The following is a 20,421-nucleotide window of genomic DNA, read 5'->3' on the forward strand; positions in this document are numbered from 1 at the left end:
AAGAAGAACAATTTGATATTACTGCAAAATTTTCGAAATAAAATCTCATGATTGCACAAAATAATTCTGTTCAATAACCTGTTCCCGCCAGACTGAAATGATCCTTTTCCGCCACCAAAACATGGAAACCGCGATCTCAGATAAGTCTAGCGCTGCGACAAAAAAATTGCGTGCAATTAAAATGCAATTATATTATCGTTTCGCCTCGTCGAACTTAGATATTAAATTCTCAAACCGTAACATGCGATAAATCTTCGAGTCAAGCCGAGCCCTTAACTATTTTGCGAGGAATTTTTTGTTTTATAATAACATAACACGATCAATATTGACTATTATCTGGATTTATAATTACTCTGGTTATTGCAATATAATTTTGAACATAATAATTAATGTTCAAAATATATACGAATCACAATATTCAAAATACACCCCTGATAAAGGGGCGTTTTCCAAAAAAATCCAAAAATATACAATTCTCATAAGAAGTTTCACACTTGTGACACTTATGGATATACTAACTGACAAAGAAACTGCAACACCCAGAAGGAGCTGTTTAAATTTTAAATTTTTTTTGGTAAAACATAGTTAGAAAATCAAGGAGTAAATGATTGAATTTGGAGAAAAAATCGTGAAGGTTTTTTCATGTAAACAATTTTTCTTACTTAAAGATTGTAATCGTTTTTTAAAATTTACAACCAACCAGCTGTTCGAGGAGGTCTAAAGTCGATGTTTAGTTGTTGTTAAAATGCCTAGAGCACGTGTACGTGGAATTTATCGCCAGCTAAGTGAATTTGGAAGAAGTCGAATTATTGGTCTATGAGAGGCGGGGTTGTCATTTCGAGAAATCGCTAACCGTACGAATAGAAATCCAACTATTGTTATGAGATGTTGTCAAGCGTGGTTTGATAATGCCTGAAATCGAAGAAGAGTAGGCACCGGATGTCGAAGGGGCCCAAATGAAGTTCAAGATCGACGTCTAAGATTTATGTCCATTAGAGACTGATTTGCGACAACTCGATCTTTGGTTGATGAGAGGTTAGGAGAACAAGGCCATCCTGTACCTGTCCAAACGGTTTACCCTCGTATAAGGTCTTTTGGACTACAGAATTATCGACCCCATCTTGTGTTATCACTGACGGTTGAGCATCGCCGGCAACGATTATAGTGGGGTAGAGAACGACAACATTGGAATGTGGAATTGCATCAGGTAATCTTTTCTGCTAAATCTCGATTCTCCATGGGCGCACATGATGGCCAAAGAAGGGTTAGACGACGTCGAGGAGAAAGACGTGAACCTCAGTTTGATGTTGAGCGTCATGTACACTGGACAGTAGGCGTTATAGTATGGGATGCTATTGCACATGCAAGTAGGTCACCTTTAGTCTTTTTTCGAGGCAACATGACAGCGTTGCCTTACCTTCAAGAAATAGTGGAGCCATATGTTCTCCATTACCTTAACCGGCTCGAGAATCCAATATTTCAGCAAGATAATGCCCGACCTCATGTTGCCAGAGTCAGTTTGAACTTTTTCGAAGCGAACCATGTGAATCTTTTGCCATGGCCGCCCAGATTCCCCGATCTTTCGCCCATAGAGCATGTTTGGGATATAATGGGTAGAAGGCTTGGAAATTTACCTGAGCCTCCACGGACTTTGGCGGTTCTGAGACATGAAGTACAGGTAGCTTGGGGCAGTATCCCTCAAGAAGAAATAGACCATCTTATTGCATCAATGCCGAGACGCGTTGGGATGTGTATAGATAATCGCGGTGGACAAATACATATTTATCAAATTTATTAAAAAAAATTGTAAATCCTTCGTTTGTTTCTCACAAATTCAATCATTTGCTCTTTGCTATACTATCTATGTTTCACCAAAAAAAAAATTTAAATTTATACAGCTTCTTCTGGTTGTTGCAGTTTTTTTGTCAGTTAGTTCAGTATGTTATGCCATTCAATCATAGAGAGATACACACTTCAACAACGTTTATAAACTGTCAAATTGTTTCATCAAAATCATTGCTCATTTGTAAATACTGAGAGAAATTTAAGAAGAATTCATGGACGATATTATTTGAATGTGGTACCAAGTATGACTCAGTGCTTTGACTCTTGTATCGTCTAAAAAAATCACTTTCAAATTCGTCTAGAATAGTGAGGCGATTAACTTAATAATGTCGTTCTCGAATTCTTTTTAAATTTTTCTCAGTATTCACAAATGAGCACTAAATTTGATTGAACAATTCAACATTTTGCAAACGTTGTTGAAGTTTGTTTCATCCCATGATTAAATGGCATAACCTGCTGAACACAAATGACATAAGAAATGTTAAAAAATATCACACACTATTACCATTATAACCATTTTAAATTGTATCATTCCTATTGGAAACCCTTTACTATCCATAAGTGTCATCAGTGTGAAACCTTTTATAAGAATTACAAAAAAAGAACGAGGTATAGGAAACACTACTTGAAAAAGGTTCAGTATTTCTTAAGGATTTCAAAAGGCAAAAAATATACAGGGTGGTCCATATGAAATAAGAAAGTTCATTATTATTCTCGAAAAAGGAATGATTTATAAAAATCGAGTTGATTCAAAACTCGCTCTGTATAAGTATCGTCCTAAAAACCTACACAGACCAAACCTAACCTATCCCAACGGAACAGCACAACTACCCCCGTCTTTATGCAGATAAAACCTTCTTGCCCCGCCACGTCCCAAAGTCCGTGTGATTCATTCTTCGGGAAATCTACATAAACACGGCCGAGGTTCGTGTGTTGTTCACGTGAAACAAATGACCGCTCCGGAAGAAAAAAGGACCTTGAACTGTATAGCGGACTTTCAATTTTCACGATGGGAGGGTCGACTTGATTATTCCATCGAATATGAAACGGCCCTAATCGCCTTCGACATATCTGTTCTTGAAAACGCCAACTGATTGCTAATAATTCACCGTTTGGATGGTTTAATAACAGCCTGCAAAGTTTTCTTGAAATCTAAACGGAGGAAATATCTCGAATATCTGAAAACGTCGCTCTGCAGATCCTTTTTAAGAAGAGTTTTGTTTGTGGGTTGTGGTCCTTATACTGTGACTAAAGTAATTCACGGCCAAGGACAATTTAGGAAAATAAAATAACGGGATAAAAACACTTATCCAATTTATTTCCAACCCACTAAAAGAGTTTGAAGAAGATGATAATTTGTCTAATCGATTCTTAGGGTTGCTGGTCACTTGGGTCGTTACATGTATTTTTTCGTCGGTCTCGGGAACAGATGTGAAAATCTTTAATCTTCTCGTTGTCGGTGCAAGTGTTGAACATATGTTGTAGTTGTAGACTGGTCTGAACTCAATTCCGTTTATAGGATTTTCGTTCCCGGACTTAGAATATTTTAGAGGGAATCGATAGATTCCCTACATGTTTATATTTTTTTTTACCAATTCAATATGAATTTCCACCAAGTAAGGACTGAATCTATTAAATATTTCAAAATATTCCATTCCTTTTAATTCATATAAAATATAATTTAATATATATAGGCATACAACTTTGCTTCCGCCGTATTTTTTTCCGAAATTCGGAGCTTTATTCTTAAAAAACTGGTTATACAGTTATGATTTAAAGTATTGTCCATCGCTGACCACTTTTTTCTTCCCTCTTTCGGGCAGCGTACGAATCCCGCGTTGAAAAAACTGGTCATCTTTTGAAACGATCCACGAATCGGTCCAATTTTTTACTTCTTCATAAGACCGGAAGTGCTGGTCAGTCAAGCCATGTGCCATTGATCGAAACAAGTGATAGTCCGAGGGAGCAACGTCTGGAGAATACAGCGGGTGGGTAGGACTTCCCATTTCAACGTTTCCAAGTATATCTTGACCACTTTCGCAACATGGGGTCGAGCATTATCATGCTGCAAAACTACTTTATCATGCCTCTCGTTGTATTGCTGCCGTTTGTCTTCCAATGCTCGGCTCAAACGCATTAATTGCGTTCGAAAACAATCGCCCGTGATTGTTTCAGTCGGTTTTAACAATTCATAATACACTACGCCGTGCTGGTCCCATCAAATACTGAGCATGACCTTGGAACCGTGAATATTCGGTTTGGCCGTCGACGTGGAAGCATGGCCGGGATATCCCCATGATGTTCTGCGCTTGGGATTATCGTAATGAACCCATTTTTCGTCTCCAGTCACAATGCGATGCAGAAATCCTTTCCGTCTTTGCCTTGCAAACAGCTGTTCACAAGCAAACAATTGCCGTTCAACATCTCTCGGTTTCAACGCACCCAATTTCCTTGTTTCTGAATCATTCCTATGACTTTCAGGCGTTTTGAAATGGCTTGTTGCGTTACTCCCAATGATCCTGCCAATTCTTGTTGCGTTTGGCACGAGTATTGATCAAGTTATGTCTCCAATTCTGCATCTTCGAAAACCTTCTCTCTTCCACCGCCATGCTGGTCTCTGACGTCAAAATCACCGTTCTTGAAGCGTTGAAACCTCTCCCGGCACGTTCTTTCACTGATAGCGGCCTCACCATAGGTATATGAGAGCATTCGATGAGCCTCTGCCGCAGATTTCTTCATATTGAAGCAGAAAATTAAAACCTCCCGTTTCATCGAGAATAACTGATATTTCGATGACGTTCTGTTTGAAATTACAGATGTTCAATGAAATAAACATATAAAAGAAAATTATAGAAAATTAACCAAAAGAAGAACTATTGAAGAGTGAAATAGATACTCACCGCAACTTTGCCTAACAGATGTCCCCACTGCCATTGCCAAACTGAGAGGATACTCTCTCTTCCAGCATCCACTGCCAAAACATAACTACCACCGTTCTGAGAAATTAAAACAAGAATTAGTACAGTTTTGACAGTTTTTTACATTATTTTCATTCAGTGGCCAATAAAGTGCAGTTATTATTATTATTTTTTTTTAATCCATTTCTATACAAATGTTTATATGTATGTTTAATCTAGTAGATGATTTTATCAATATTGAAAAAATTTCAAATGGCAGTTGATGCCAAAATTAAAAAAAGATAGGTTTATTTCAGAAAAATCAATAAGGTCAAAAAGCTGCAAAATTTTAGCGAAGCAGTAATGAAGCTACGTTGAAAATAGGAATCACTGAATTCATAGAGCTAACTACATCCACTCTATTGGAAGAGCAAGACCATGAGTTGACGTAGTGAAAGAAGTAGACCGAGGGTTCAGACTCAAATCAGTTAAGATACTTTTTTGTCTGGTTTAAGGACTTACCAGTTGAGAAAACGATACAGCTGCTACTCCAACCTCAAATTCTCCCATACCAAACACATAGAGGGTTTGCAGGGTTTCTGTGCTCCAAATCCTTATATGGGCTTGCGTTTTCCTATTTCTTCCAGCTCTCTGACCGGAAGCAACCATCTCTCTTGATGGGTGCAGATCCATGCTGCCAAAAAATATTTTAGGATGAAATATTTATCTTTATTATCATGTAGATTACTTCTAAATAATTATATTCTCATTTTGAAGGTTAACAAATTAAAAATATATTACCATTGTATGTCTTCCGTATGTCCTGTATAGTGTCTTTGGGCATCTTCATCTCTATCGTACATTACCGCAACTGCTGCTACAAAATATAAAAGTTCGCCTGTTGGTAGTACCCATAAATTTTTCCTAGAATCTGTTCCTCTATAACCGTACCTATTTCAAGAATTAAGGAAAATTCGTTCAAGAACTTTTTAATTAATTCTTCTTAGGTCTTGTTGATGCTCACTTATGAACAGCAGCACAACAAGATTGATAAAAAAAGAATAAAGGATGTAGAGGTGGTAAAAATCAATCATGACAATCTAGAGGCCACCACATCAAATGAAGAGGCCACAGCCACCATTCAAAAGAAGAAGAAATTTGTTCTTATTCCTGAAACACTGTCTTTTATCAGTCAAAGACGTATACAAAAGTTTGATGATCACTTCTACATCTTAAAACACATGTTAGTAAGTGTAAGGTAAGCAGGTGAGTTCAAATTCTTTATCTCTGCATCAGGAACTCCATGTCTTGAAGAAAGAATTCTTAGCTATATATAAGTATGCTCAAGAGGGTCTTCAAAAGAACACCAAACAGATGCACATATAAACTATAACAAGAAATTTTGGCATGCTGAGGAACTTGAAATCATAAAATAAAAGCTCATTGCTGACATGGTGATGTAATAGCATGAAACATCTGGCTGCAGGCAAAAGAGAACCTCTGCTCTGGGTGCCAGGGCTTACTGGTATTGAAAGCAATGAAGAAGTCCATGAACTTGGTAGAGCGGCATTGGGCCGCTAGAGCTAGTACTGAAACCTTCTTTGGACTAGGAAAAAGATACTTCAGGGAAGCAGTTCAGCAATGAAAGCTTAGGAATAGATTTAGATTCATTGCACCTTGACCTTATGGCCTATTGTGTCCTCCATTAGAGCTGTTCTCGCCTAGCCTACAGCTCATCCTTCAGTTCCAGAGTTCAAATGAACTCCAGTATCTGGGATGGTTTCAAGGAGGCTACTTCCTCACTTCTACAAGTCTCTAGTTCAAAGCATTTTTTGCGTTGACTAGAGATGGTGAGGCATTCTGTCATCGAGAGATCCGGAGTTTCATCCTCCTTCCTGCAGAATCTGCACTTCTCGTTTTCTGCTAGACTTATTCTCATGAGTTGCTTCCTGAGGCGGCAATGCTCTTTTAGGAATCCAGTGAGAAGGTGTAGCATATTTTTGCTAAGATCCAGATGCTTCTTGGAGCTTGTAGTGTCGAAAGAATTGGAATGATCCAACCTAGGAAGATTCCACCAGGTGGTTTCTCCTTCGGTTTTTTGATTCTCCTGAAGCTCTTTCTTGTAGGTTCGTTAAGCTATACCAATGAAAGGAGTTTGCTCCTTTACTGGCAAGTATGTGTTCCTCTTCATTCCTCTTAATTCCCGAGTAGTTGAGCACCCAGACTAAAAAGGTCTCGTTCTTGCCTATTTTGATTTCTCCGGGACTTCAATAAGCTTGGGAATTAGGAGGAATCTGGAGGAATACACACAGACTTGTACAAGCCTAAAGATTGTCAATAATATCGATCTTCCAGAGCTGAAATGCCCTCAGCAAAATTTGTTGGGTCCTTCTGAGCTGTCCTAAGGCAATATGTACTACTCCAGAACCATAAAAACTCCCACCATCATTTGAAAAATGCAACAATTCAGAACGAAAGATCCAACATGGCTGTTACCACCTCCATTTCGATTCCCGATGAATCTTTCATGACCAACAGATGGCACGCCATTTGACGCGCGATCGACTAAAACAAATGACCAACCCATAAATGCAATTTGAAGATCGGAAAATCTGCATAAGGCCCCATAAATTCAAATATGTGTTCATGTCCGACTGCAATTTGGCATAATGCTTTCGAAGAGAGAGGTGCGGTCCGAAAGTATCGATCTGTATGGACTTTGTGCTCGGCCTCTGGCGTGGATTATAGGTGGCAACAAAACTTCCCAGAGATGATGAGGGTAATTTTCTCAAGGGGTGCTTTGGCACATTAATGGCGCTTAGTGGGGAAATTGGAGGAGAGATAGCTTTCTAGCAGATTGAGCATTTTGTTCTAGAAATGCACTCATTATTTTTATTTGAAGACGTTACGACAACAATGTTGTGGTCTTGAGATATTAAAGGTTAACCTCATAGATCTAAAAAGGATACACCCATTCCAACTGGAGTTTTTTATCTGGTGGTGTATTATCCATAGGCGGATGATGCAGAGGTGGATAAAATGTTCTTCTAAGGCCTTTAATGGTAACTCTTATAGGTTCTTCTTTCAGTACTTCTAGTAGGGTATAATCTGTATGGAAAAATGTAATCAATCAGGAAAAATTAGCAGAGTCTCTTTGAATGAATGCCACATTGTAGTTCACGACATTTGAATAAGAATTGATAATAACGGGTGTTTTTTTTCGAGGTATATAACTTAAAGTTGGCATTACTGCTCAAGATGGTGACCGATTCAACAGCTGTCAAATGATTTATTCTCAGTTTGGTTTGGCAATTCATCATGAATAGACTCACGCCTAAACAATGCTTGCAAATAGTGCAATTTTATTTCGAAAATAATGGTTCTGTGCGGAATACGTATCGCGCACTACGTCCATTTTATTTTGTTTATAGATGAAGCGCACTTCTGGTTGAATGGCTACGTCAACAAACAAAACTGCCGCATTTGGATTGAAGCTAATCCTCAAGTGTATGTCGAAACACCGTTACATCCAGAAAAACTGACTGTTTGGTGCTTTATGGGCTGGTGGCATCATTGGTCCGTACTTCTTAAAAAACGATGATGGCCAGAACGTTACAGTCAATGGTGATCGGTATAGAGCCATGATTACTAACTTTTTCATTCCTGAATTGAACAACCATGATGTCCAGGAGCTGTGGTTCCAACAAGACGGCGCAACATGTCACACAGCTCGTGCCACAATCGATTTATCGAAAGACACGTTTGGTGACCGCCTAATTTCACGTTTTGGACCTGTGAATTGGCCTCCAAGATCTTGTGATTTAACACCGCTAGACTACTTTCTGTGGGGCTACGTAAAGTCATTGGTCTATGCGGATAAGCCACAAACCCTTAACCATTTGGAAGACAACATTCGCCGTGTTATTGCCGATATACGGCCACAAATGTTGGAAAGAGTAATCGAAAATTGGACGTCCAGATTGGACTACATCCGAGCCAGCCGTGGCGGTCATATGCCAGAAATCATATTTAAAATGTAATGCCACAAGATTATCTTGCGGATAAATAAAATTCATGTCAATCGAATAATCCATCGTTGTTTTATTGCAATTTAAAGTTCTATAGCTCTAAAAAAAAGCACCCTTTATTTTATTACTCTGAGATGATACTCAATCAATGTTTGTCAATTTCGAAATGTTATTATAAAAGTTAGTTCCCAGTATTAGTGAGAACCGTTGAAGAACATTTCAAAGGCCACTACAAAGTAAAGACCCTTGAATTCAAGAAGTAATAGCCAAAAGAGTTTCGATAGGTCTAAAAGCTCTAAAAACGAAAGAAGATACTCTTACCATTGGTCCTAACGATTTCACTCTCAGGGGCGTACAGCGCTCTGGGTCTGCTCTTGCTCCTGGACCTCCTTTTGCTTAGGTCCTCAACGATGGCAGTATTGACCACTCTCGCACGTCCTCTTCTCACTGGCGACATCATCAGGTTGTTGACTGAACCAACACTACCAACACCGAGATAAAAAGTATCTACGTCAGCGAATTCGTTTCTCAGCTGAGAGAAACTTCGAACTTCTTGACCCGACACTGTATACATCCTCTTTGCCCCGTTCATTTTCAGGACCTGGCCTAGGTCCTCGACCACCTCCTCGAAGGGCTGGGTTGTCCTTAGGTTCAGGAGTACCCTGCACTGTTGGAACAGAAGTGAATTCGTTTAAGAAGCTTTAAGAAGACAGATCGTGTGCTTCTACCACTTTCTGGATCTAAGACAAAGTGGTTATGTTGCTTCTGATCAACCTTGGAGTGATCTGCTTCCATAAAAATAGCCTAGTGATACCATCATCAGTGTGGTTCACGTGCCTTTGCAGAGAAAATTGAGGATCTGTATTTTCTCATGCTTGCCTGGCTGAACTGGAGTCTTGAATGGAATACCATTGTCTTTAATTTTGACTCCCTCTTCGGGCTCTTGGACAACGTGGTGAAACAAGAGATCCTCCAATTTTTTAAGAAAAGGCATGTTTTCCCACAGTTTTGGATTTATCATAAGAGAGCTATTGGTGATGGAAGCAGTTCATCCTTGGTGTTCATCAGAGACATTATAACCGTTGTGCGTTGTTATATCCTGGAAGCTCACAAACTCAATTTTCCAACAAGAGAATGCGCTATCTCATTTAGCCAGAATTATTTCTTGTCTCGATCTTTTAGTCTTGTCGATATTTTTTTCATTGAACACGTCTGGAAAGAAGATTATTCCATCTACCACATCATATACAGAATCGGAAGGAACAGTGTATAAGTAGCCTGGGAAGAGATCCCTCAAGAGAAGTAGGAGTATGTACTGTTATTGATCGTATATATACAAGTTGCGTTTACTTTTTTGGTGATTTAATTTTGTAATTTAAATTTTGAACGATTCGATCCAATAACTGATAAAATGATACTATCTTTTTTGGCCCCACGTTGGGCGCCAATTGTTATGGATCGTATATATAAACTGCGTTTACTTAGTTAGTGAATTTCAAATTATTAATTAAATTTTAAAATCAAATTGAATTTGAATTGAATCCACCTGAGATTAAGACTCGGCGTAAAATTCAAAAAGAAAGTATCATTTTATCAGTTATTGGATCAAATCATTTAAAATTAAAATTACAAAATAAAATCACCAGAAAGTAAACGCAGCTTATATATTTATTTATTCACTTATCTACATAAAAACTGTGGTAAATAAGTTTTTTTGACCCATCAAACTTACATGGGGGGTCACTAGAATTATTCAAAAAAAAATATATATACGATCCATAACAGTAGAGACGCATTTCTGAGTACATATGACACTGAGAGGCAGATCACAATTGATTTTTCACATTTTTGCGATGGATGGATGTTTCTAAAATTTTGATCAAAAACTAACCTGAGAAACTAGTATTATTAGGCCAATTGAAAAGTCCCCGGTTTGATGCACAGATGGCGGTGGTAGTATTTGAAGTTGTTTAAGTGCAATAAACCTGAATTTTTGCGTCGATATGTGACAATGGATGAAACATGGCTCCATCATTTCACTTTGGAGTCCAATCGACAGTCAGCTGGGTGGACTGCACACGGTGAACCGATTCCAAAGCAAGGAAAAACACAACAGTCAACTGGCAAGGTGATGGCATCAGTATTCTGGGATGCGCAAGGTATCATATTCATCGATTACCTCCAAAAGAGCCAGACCATCAACAGCGATTATTATATAGCGTTATTGGATCGTTTAAAGGATGAAATCGTTGAAAAACGATTTGTTTCATTTCATTTGTTTCAAGTGTCACAAATCAATTAAAACAATGGCAAAATTGCATGAATTGGGCTTCGAATTGCATCTGAATCCACCGTATTCGCCAGATCTGGCCCCAGCGACTTTTTCCTGTTCTCAGACCTCAAAACAATGCTCGCTGGAAAGAAATTTAGCGCCAATGGAGAAGTATTCGCCGAAACTGAGGCCTATTTTGAAGCGGAAGACAAATCGTTCTACAAAAATGGTATCGAAAAGTTGGAAGATCGCTATAATCGCTGTATCGCCCTCGAAGGCAACTATATAGAATAATAAAATCGAATTTTGCCAAAAAAATTTGTTTTACTATGGTAGAGTGGGGACTTTTCAATTGGCCTGATACTTTACTTAATGAGACCTGGGCCTAACTAGTCATCTCAACTTGTGTCTATTCAATTACCTCATATTCACTAGTAAATTTAATGGATGAGGTCCTAACTAGCAGAAATTAATTTTGAATTAAATGCATAATGATAAATGTCAAACCTAATTTTCCAAATTTTCAATAACGCAGGTCTCAAAAGTTTTGGCAGCAATTTATTCATACAATTTTCAAAGGAAGATACGGTTTTACTGCAATTTTTCGAGACAGGTTTATTTGAAGGTTTTTTCAACAACAACATTTTTATTTCGAAAGAAATTTAAAGGTCCAAGGTTTTCAACAATACACAATCTTCTGAAGTTTTTATTGTTTATCGTTTTCCGCTTCCTAGTCTTCATTATATCCTCTTCTGGACAAAAAAGCCAAGAAATCTTTAATTGGTCGAGCCTTAAAATAACAAATCATTGAATGACTGTTCGTTTCAGAGCCTACTCGACTTTTTGAGTTTTTAAGATTTCCGCAAATAGTTGAAATTTGTGCCAAAACTTCTGAGACAAACGTTAGTACATCAGTAAATTATTCATAATGAATTTCAGCGAACTTAGGACCGTTCCTTGTGGGACACCCTGTCTACAAGCGGAAACGCGTAAAACGAAGATGGACGCACCCAGCGTCTCGTCGAAGTGTCCCCAAACCGTTCATTTCCGCCCCTCGGTCTCATCCCCATTCGACGCAAGCCCACCCCATCCTTACTAACCTGCACAGTGTGGTCCATATTGTTGATAATTCTGATGACACGACCGGAGCTCGGTTTGACAGGACCGCCTCCGGGGGGCGGCGCCGCTTCTGCCTCCGCTATCGACGCCTTTCTGCTGGGCGCCTTGCTCCATCCCTGGGCACCCGCGGGAGCGGCGTACCAGATGCCGTTCTTCTTGCCGTAGCTGGCAGCCTAAGAAAGAAAAGATAGATAGGATAAACAAGTGTTTGAGGAGATCCGCGATCGAAGGACCAACAGCCGAGTAACGATTGGCCCGAGTTTAAAGTTCATTATTATATATCTATGGGGTGTTTTTTTCGAGGTATATAACTTTAAGTTGGCATTACTGTTCAAGATGGCGACCGATTTAACAGCTGTCAAGTGATTTATTCTCAGTTTGGTTTGGCAATTCATCATGAATAGACTCACGCCTGAACAACGCTTGCAAATAGTGCAATTTTATTTCGAAAATAATGGTTCTGTACGGAATACGTATCGCGCACTACGTCCATTTTATTTTGTTTAGCGATGAAGCGCACTTCTGGTTGAATGGCTACGTCAACAAACGAAACTGCCGCATTTGGAGTGAAACTAATCCTCAAGTGTATGTCGAAACACCGTTACATCCAGAAAAACTGACTGTTTGGTGCGCTTTATGGACTGGTGGAATCATCAGTCCGTACTTCTTCAAAAACGATGATGGCCAGAACGTTACAGTCAATGGTGATCGGTATAGAGCCACGATTACTAACTTTTTCATTCCTGAATTGAACAACCATGATGTCCAGGAGCTGTGGTTCCAACAAGACGGCGTAACATGTCACACAGCTCGTGCCGCAATCGATTTATTGAAAGACACGTTTGGTGACCGCCTATAATTTCACGTTTTAGACCTGTGAATTGGCCTCCAAGATCTTGTGATTTAACATCGCTAGACTACTTTCTGTGGGGCTATAAAAAGTCATTGGTCTATGCGGATAAGCCACAAACCCTTGACCATTTGGAAGACAACAGTCGCCGTGTTATTGCCGATATACGGCCACAAATGTTGGAAAAAGTCATCGAAAATTGGACGTCCAGATTGAACTACATCCGAGCCAGCCGTGGCGGTCATATGCCAGAAATCATATTTAAAATGTAATGCCACAAGATTATCTCGCGGATAAATAAAATTCATGTCAATGGAATAATCCATCGTTGTTTTATTGCAATTTAAAGTTCTATAGCTCTAAAAAAAAACACCTTTTATATTTTGAAGTAGACGAGGTTGCAAAATGGCGAATGAACCTACAAAACAACACTCGACGAATCTTGTTTGTAACTACATTGTAAAAAAATTGGGAAATGGTCAACAGTTTCACCTTGCCTGTATATTTTGCAAAATTTCGTTGGAGCTAGCAAAAAAAATGAAGAATAAAAACAACCTTATTTGGTCATTTGATGGTTTTTGCTTTGAAGATATTAACGTTAAAGGAAGGTTTATAAGATTTTAGAAGCGTGTAAAATAATCTTTTTTATTATAGCTCTATATAAACTTCGCTAAAGTTGAATAGGTATTCTTGTTGGTTGCTTATCCTCTTAATCTTAAAAGATCAATGATGCTTAAGCATGAAATGAAAGTAAGCAAATAGAAAATGTTAATGAATAGGAAAAAATCACATTGCAGACAAAAATATTACGTTGAATGCAAGAATTCAATGAATATCGAAGCTAAAACTCGAAAGAAAGTTGTTTGAATTTCAGAAGTTGAAGATCAAGCTAGGAATGATAAAAAATTAATTATAAAATAAATTCTTATCTAAAGAAATTCGTGAATTGAAACGGACCACTCAAAGCTCAACAAAATCGCTTGAAACAAAGACATCCTACTGCGTATCAACTCTATCTATTTCTCCATCAAATTCTAGTCGAAAATTCCGAAGTAATCTTAAAAAAAACCATCATAATCAACTCACCATGGACGTGGAGACGACCGCAAAGGGCGTCGATTCATCAAAATCGTACTCTAGCATGACTCCTCTCGAGGAGTCAACAAACGGGAAATCCTTATCGAGGAAGGAATGCAGAACACCAACCGATATCAAATGCGATGCTAGAATGAACCGAAACAGCGTACGTACCCCACTCCGCTAGTCACCAATCATAAATATTCATCGTCCACGGGCCAGCTGGTTAAAAAGTGGTGGGGTCAGCCTGTCAAGGTTAAGAAGAAGAAGAAGAGGGCGGGAGAAACGACCCTGAACACACTCATACACACAGAACAGAATTACGCTAAAAATCCGGATTGATTTCTGACACGAAACTAGATCTTATCCCCCTTTATTAAATTCTGATCTTATCGAATGGTGTCTGGGACACCCCCTAGGTCCTTATTAAGAGGTGGGGGGTTGTCACGTGTCCACTGACCTGGATTTTCGGGGGTTAAATTTCCTTATCGCGTCGAGTCGGGTTGTTTTTTTTTTTTTTAGGTTGGCTATATCTCCTTCGAGTGCGTTACATGAATGGAGACTTCTTTTATTTCTTTATGTAATGGGGTCGAACAACGGTGAGGACATAAATTTTAATGGTGAAATAGGGGGATGCAATTACACCGTAAAAACTTCAGCGGGATCAAGAAAGCAAATTTTCACGTTTTTCTTCGGGATTTTATTGGCTGTTTTATAAGGGAATTGTATAAGCTGATCGTCAGTTTGGTATTGAGGCTTGTTAGGTGTTTCTGTAATTGGTATCGGAGGTTTCAAGTTGATCGCTTCTATTTTATTGTTTTCCTATTGTTAATACACTTTTAAGTATAATTTCAGTTTTGAAGTTTTTCTGCTTCGTATATTGACCAAACAGCTATTCCAGACATCACAGGATGTATACCCAATTTGTTGGAACTGGTTTGCTTATAATAATTGACAGAAGACGTCAGCATAGATAATTATTTGAAGGTTATGGGACTTTGACAATTAATGTCAAACTAAAGGGTGTTTTTTTAGAGCTATAGAACTTTAAATTGCAATAAAACAACGATGGATTATTCGATTGACATGAATTTTATTTATCAGCAAGATAATCTTGTGACATTACATTTCAAATATGATTTCTGGCATATGACCGCCACGGCTGGCTCGGATGTAGTCCAATCTGGACGTCCAATTTTCGATGACTTTTTCCAACATTTGTGGCCGTATATCGGCAATAACACGGCGAATGTTGTCTTCCAAATGGTCAAGGGTTTATGGCTTATCCGCATAGACCAATGACTATACATAGCCCCACAGAAAGAAGTCTAGCGGTGTTAAATCACAAGATCTTGGAGGCCAATTCACAGTTCCAAAACGTGAAATTAGGCGGTCACCAAACGTGTCTTTCAATAAATCGATTGTGGCACGAGCTGTGTTACATGTTGCGACGTCTTGTTGAAACCACAGCTCCTGGACATCATGGTTGTTCAATTCAGGAATGAAAAAGTTAGTAATCATGGCTCTATACCGATCACCATAGACTGTAACGTTTTGGCCATCATCGTTTTTGAAGAAGTACGGACCGATGATTCCACCAGCCCATAAAGCGCACCAAACAGTCAGTTTTTCTGGATGTAACGGTGTTTCGACATACACTTGAGAATTAGCTTCACTCCAAATGCAGCAGTTTTGTTTGTTGACGTAGCCATTCAACCAGAAGTGCGCTTCATCGCTAAACAAAATGAAATGGACGTAGTGCGCGATACGTATTCCGCACAGAACCATTATTTTCGAAATAAAATTGCACTATTTGCAAGCGTTGTTCAGGCGTGAGTGTATTCATGATGAATTCCCTAACCAAACCGAGAATAAATCACCTGACAGCTGTTAAGTCGGTCGCCATCTTGAACAGTAATGCCAACTTAAAGTTAAATACCTCGAAAAAAAACACCCTTCATTTCGCTTCTTCAGTTTCTATCGACGCCTACGCTAAGTGGAGCCTCTCCGTGACACAAATCTGACGAAATACGTTTGTAATTACTACTTCGTTTCGCAATTGTTTTGAATATCAAAAAAGGCAATTACCCTGAATAACTTAAGACAATACTGAGGGAGGTCAGAGCGAAATATGCGCATAAATATGGGGAGGAATTTATAAATGATTGTTTTAGGACAGGCCTCTGCAGTAAATTAGGCTAATATGACATCAAGGACACGGAGGATATTAAAGCTGCAACGTTCTGAACTGTGTCACAAGGATTTTGGGGACATATGATTGATGGGGGAAGTTTTTTTTTTATGCCGAAAGTTTTATTGATATTTTTTTCGTATATTCTTAATGATCGTATTGAGGTGGCTAGTTAGCCACCTCAATACGTCGTATTTTACGTAATTTCGACGTATATAACTTTAAGTTGGCATTACTGTTCAAGATGGCGACCGATTTACAGTCAATGGTGATCGGTATAGAGCCATGATTACTAACTTCTTCATTCCTGAATTGAACAACCATGATGTCCAGGAGCTGTGGTTCCAACAAGACGGCGCAACATGTCACACAGCTCGTGCCACAATCGATTTATTGAAAGACACGTTTGGTGACCGCCTAATTTCACGTTTTGGACCTGTGAATTGGCCTCCAAGATCTTGTGATTTAACACCGCTAGACAACTTTCTGTGGGGCTATGTAAAGTTATTGGTCTATGCGAATAATCCACAAACCCTTGACCATTTGGAAGACAACATTCGCCGTGTTCACAATTCAAATGTTGGAAAAAGTAATCGAAAATTGGACGTCCAGATTGGACTACATCCGAGCCAGCCGTGGCGGTCATATGCCAGAAATCATATTCAAAATGTAATGCCACAAGATTATCTTGCGGATAAATAAAATGCATGTCAATCGAATAATCCATCGTTGTTTTATTGCAATTTAAAGTTCTATAGCTCAAAAAAAAAACCCTTTATTTATTTCGACTACCACTTACCGCTACAGCCTTCTATTGCAAAATGGCGGAAGCAAAGTTGTACACCTAATAGTATTATTTACGACACCAATAGAACTAAATTTGATTCCACGTAATCTTTTTACCATCACAAGGTAATTCTTAGTCTTCTCTTTACCCATAATGTCAAAATACCTGTTGTGTAACCAGAATTAAACGTTTCAAAGTGGCTATAGCTCTTCGATAGCCTCGATCTTATCGCCTAATACAAAAATGGCACATTTAGGAATCTATTTATACACGAACTTGCCTCCGATAGCTTTTGGTTTACACGTAATCCCATAAAATATGTGGGTCACTGGGTCCGAATATTTTGTCCATCAGTTAGATCGTTATCAACGTTTTGGAAGTATGTTACTTGGGGCGTTAGAAACAGAGATCGAATCGAGAACTAAAGAAAGTTATTTATTACTGAAATAAAAAATACATGTATTTGGGTACCGAATATTTCTTTATATTAAGGTTTCAGGTCCTATATTTTCATATTGAATAATGAAAGGACTATAAACGCTTGAATTATATTTGAAGAATGAAAAAACAAAGCGAATTTGTTGAGTGAATTCTCATTTTTCGTTTATAGTGCGAATAAGAATGATAGTGTAGTGCGGCCTTTAATGAAAATAATGTAGAAAAACAAGTTATTGGCGATGTTGCAAAATGGCGAATGCGAGGTACTAGATTAGAATCTGAGAGCAATAAACATAGATAGAGTGAGCATATGTCATTTTCAGTGAGCAAATTTTGTCCCTAACATGAACTATCAAATTTGACATGAAGCGCGCAAATTTGGAAATATTTTATGGCAAAATGACAGGTTTAAAACTGCTGGTTGCGATCTTAAAATCCCTTTGAATTAAAATTAAGAGGTCTTCAAACTCGTATCAGAACTTTTTTAATAAAATTAGTAGAATTTCGTTGCTTTCTCGAAGATTACAAGGCCATCCCCCAATTTCATCAAAGTTTAATCAACTCCACTTCCTCTACTTGGAAAATTCTCCCTTTATCTCTAATTCATATCTAATGTTATACGGCTTTTCCTATTCCCATTAAATTAATGCGATATTTCGGCACACCTTTCTCTAATGGCTTGAAGATGATGATCTACTTCCGCATATCGAAAAAAAAAGAAGTTTTGGGGAAAATTACCCTCTCAATAAATATTCTCAAGGATGAAGAAGCGCAGGCTTACTTAATCGATTCTGTGGTTGAAACTTCCCGGACTGTAGGGGTTTCTGATTTTCAATAATGAAACTAATGGACAGGCTATCTAATTCGGCTAATATCTCAGATTATTAAACATAGATAGAGGGAGCATATAACGCACATTATGGAAATCTCAAAATTCTACAACTGAAGGTGTTCTCAATGATAATTATTTTATCAGAATTATGCATGCATATGTTATCCACTTTCAACGTTTTTCTTCAATTCAGATATTTTTTCCCAGCAGGAATAAAAAACGATGAGATTATCAGATTTTGAATGTATTGGCTCCATTCTGAAATCAGTTGTTCTCGATCAATTCTAGTGATCAATAGTTTTTCTTTCGTTTGATTTTCTACACTCGATCGCTATGCAATTTGACCCAAGAGGAATGTGCCCAAGCGGTAGTTTTGAGAGAAGAAGGGTCGACATACACAAGAATTGCAGAAAGGTTTGGAGTTTCCCATACAAGTGTGTCCAAAATGTTGCAGCGATTCAGGGCGACAGGTATGAATGTCCGAAGACCAAGACAGGGTAGACCACGGGTAACAAATGCCATTCAAGAACGTTACTTGAGAGTTTCTTCGTTGAGACAACGGTTTGCAACCGCTCGCCTCCTTCAAAATCAGCTTGAGCAAACTCATGGGGTGCAAATTAGCACTCAGACAATGAGAAATCACCTCAGAGAATATGATTTAAGGCCTCGTGTCGCGGCAAGAGGCCCAGCTCTTACCCCAGCCCATCGAAGGGCGCGTTTGGATTCTGCGAGAGAGCATATCCATTGGGAAGAGGCTGATTGGGAAAGAGTGCACTGAGCATATCTTTCATGTGGACGTCTGTATATAAGGGAACGTCGATCACAATGGTAGAGGCAGAATCTAGACTCATCTGTGAAGAGAACTCTTTCCCAATCAGCCTCTTCTCAATGGATATGCTCTCTCGCAGAATCCAAACGCGCCCTTCGATGGGCTGGGGTAAGAGCTGGGCCTCTTGCTGCGACACGAGGCCTTAAATCATATTCTCTGAGGCGATTTCTTATTGTCTGAGTGCTAACTTGCACCCCATGAGTTTGCTCAAGCTGATTTTGATGGAGGCGAGCGGTTGCAAACCGTTGTCTCAACGAAGAAACTCTCAAGTAACGTTCTTGAATGGCAGTTGTTACCCGTGGTCTACCCTGTTCTGGTCTTCGGACATTCATACCTGTCTCCCTGAATCGCTGCAACATTCTGGACACACTTGTATGGGAAACTCCAAACCTTTCTGCAATTCTTGTGTATGTCCACCCTTCTTCTCTCAAAACTATCGCTTGGGCACATTCCTCTTGGGTCAAATTGCGTGTTTCGCATTGCATAGCGATCGAGTGTAGAAAATCAAAAAAGAAAAACTATTGATCACTAGAATTGATCGAGAACAACTGATTTCAGAATGGAGCCAATACATTCAAAACCTGATAATCTCATCTCTTTTTTATTCCTGCTGGGAAAAAAAACATCTGTATTGAAGAAAAACGTTGAAAGTGGATAACATACGCATGCATAATTCTGATAAAAATAATTATCATTGAGAACACCTTCAGCTGTAGAATAAATTTGAGATTTCCATAATATTCGTTAATTTTTTTGCGCAGAGTATATCACAATCCGACAACGTAATCTAACCATGTTGGGGACATGTAAAAATTGCGTATATTCCCTCTATCTATGTTTATTACTCTATGATTGAGATTGATTACCATAAAAAAATGAAATGGAAAGCAACCTAGTAACCAAAATGGGTCACCTTGAAATTCTAACCGAAAAAATGTTGATCTACTTAAAACCTGGCAACCCCGCAAAAGATACTTATCAAAATTCCCATTACGCCCAATTTGGCCCGCTGGAAAAAGTATTTACATTCATTCTGAGAAAAGCCTTCGATACTACCAAGTTTCATAAACAATCCTTAGGCCACTATTAGCCATGTCATCTTGATTAGAAAGTTAAACACCGGGAGGCGATAAGCTATGACCCAAATATTGCCACGCTAATATTTGTTATTATATGCAAGAGGGCCGACAGAGGTCGCCACTGCATGTGAGAAAATCCCTTCGAAGGGTGAGGAGCACACGCAAAACTTCGGTCTA

General features: G+C 38.7%; 1 protein-coding gene across 1 annotated transcript in view; it reads right to left on the bottom strand.

Moving 5' to 3' along the window:
- Window positions 1-20,421, bottom strand: part of LOC123680627 (echinoderm microtubule-associated protein-like CG42247) — a 43,932-nt gene that overhangs the window by 8,145 nt on the left and 15,366 nt on the right. Inside the window, exons 4-9 of the mRNA XM_045618612.1 lie at window positions 12,143-12,334; window positions 9,092-9,437; window positions 7,712-7,850; window positions 5,544-5,693; window positions 5,265-5,436; window positions 4,746-4,841 (exon numbers count right to left, since the gene is read on the bottom strand). Of these exons, the coding sequence (XP_045474568.1) occupies window positions 4,746-4,841; window positions 5,265-5,436; window positions 5,544-5,693; window positions 7,712-7,850; window positions 9,092-9,437; window positions 12,143-12,334 (1,095 nt within the window). The remainder of the gene's footprint in view (window positions 1-4,745; window positions 4,842-5,264; window positions 5,437-5,543; window positions 5,694-7,711; window positions 7,851-9,091; window positions 9,438-12,142; window positions 12,335-20,421) is intronic.

This window comes from Harmonia axyridis, chromosome 5 (assembly GCF_914767665.1).
Source record: "Harmonia axyridis chromosome 5, icHarAxyr1.1, whole genome shotgun sequence".
NCBI classification, from domain to species: Eukaryota; Metazoa; Arthropoda; class Insecta; order Coleoptera; family Coccinellidae; genus Harmonia; species Harmonia axyridis.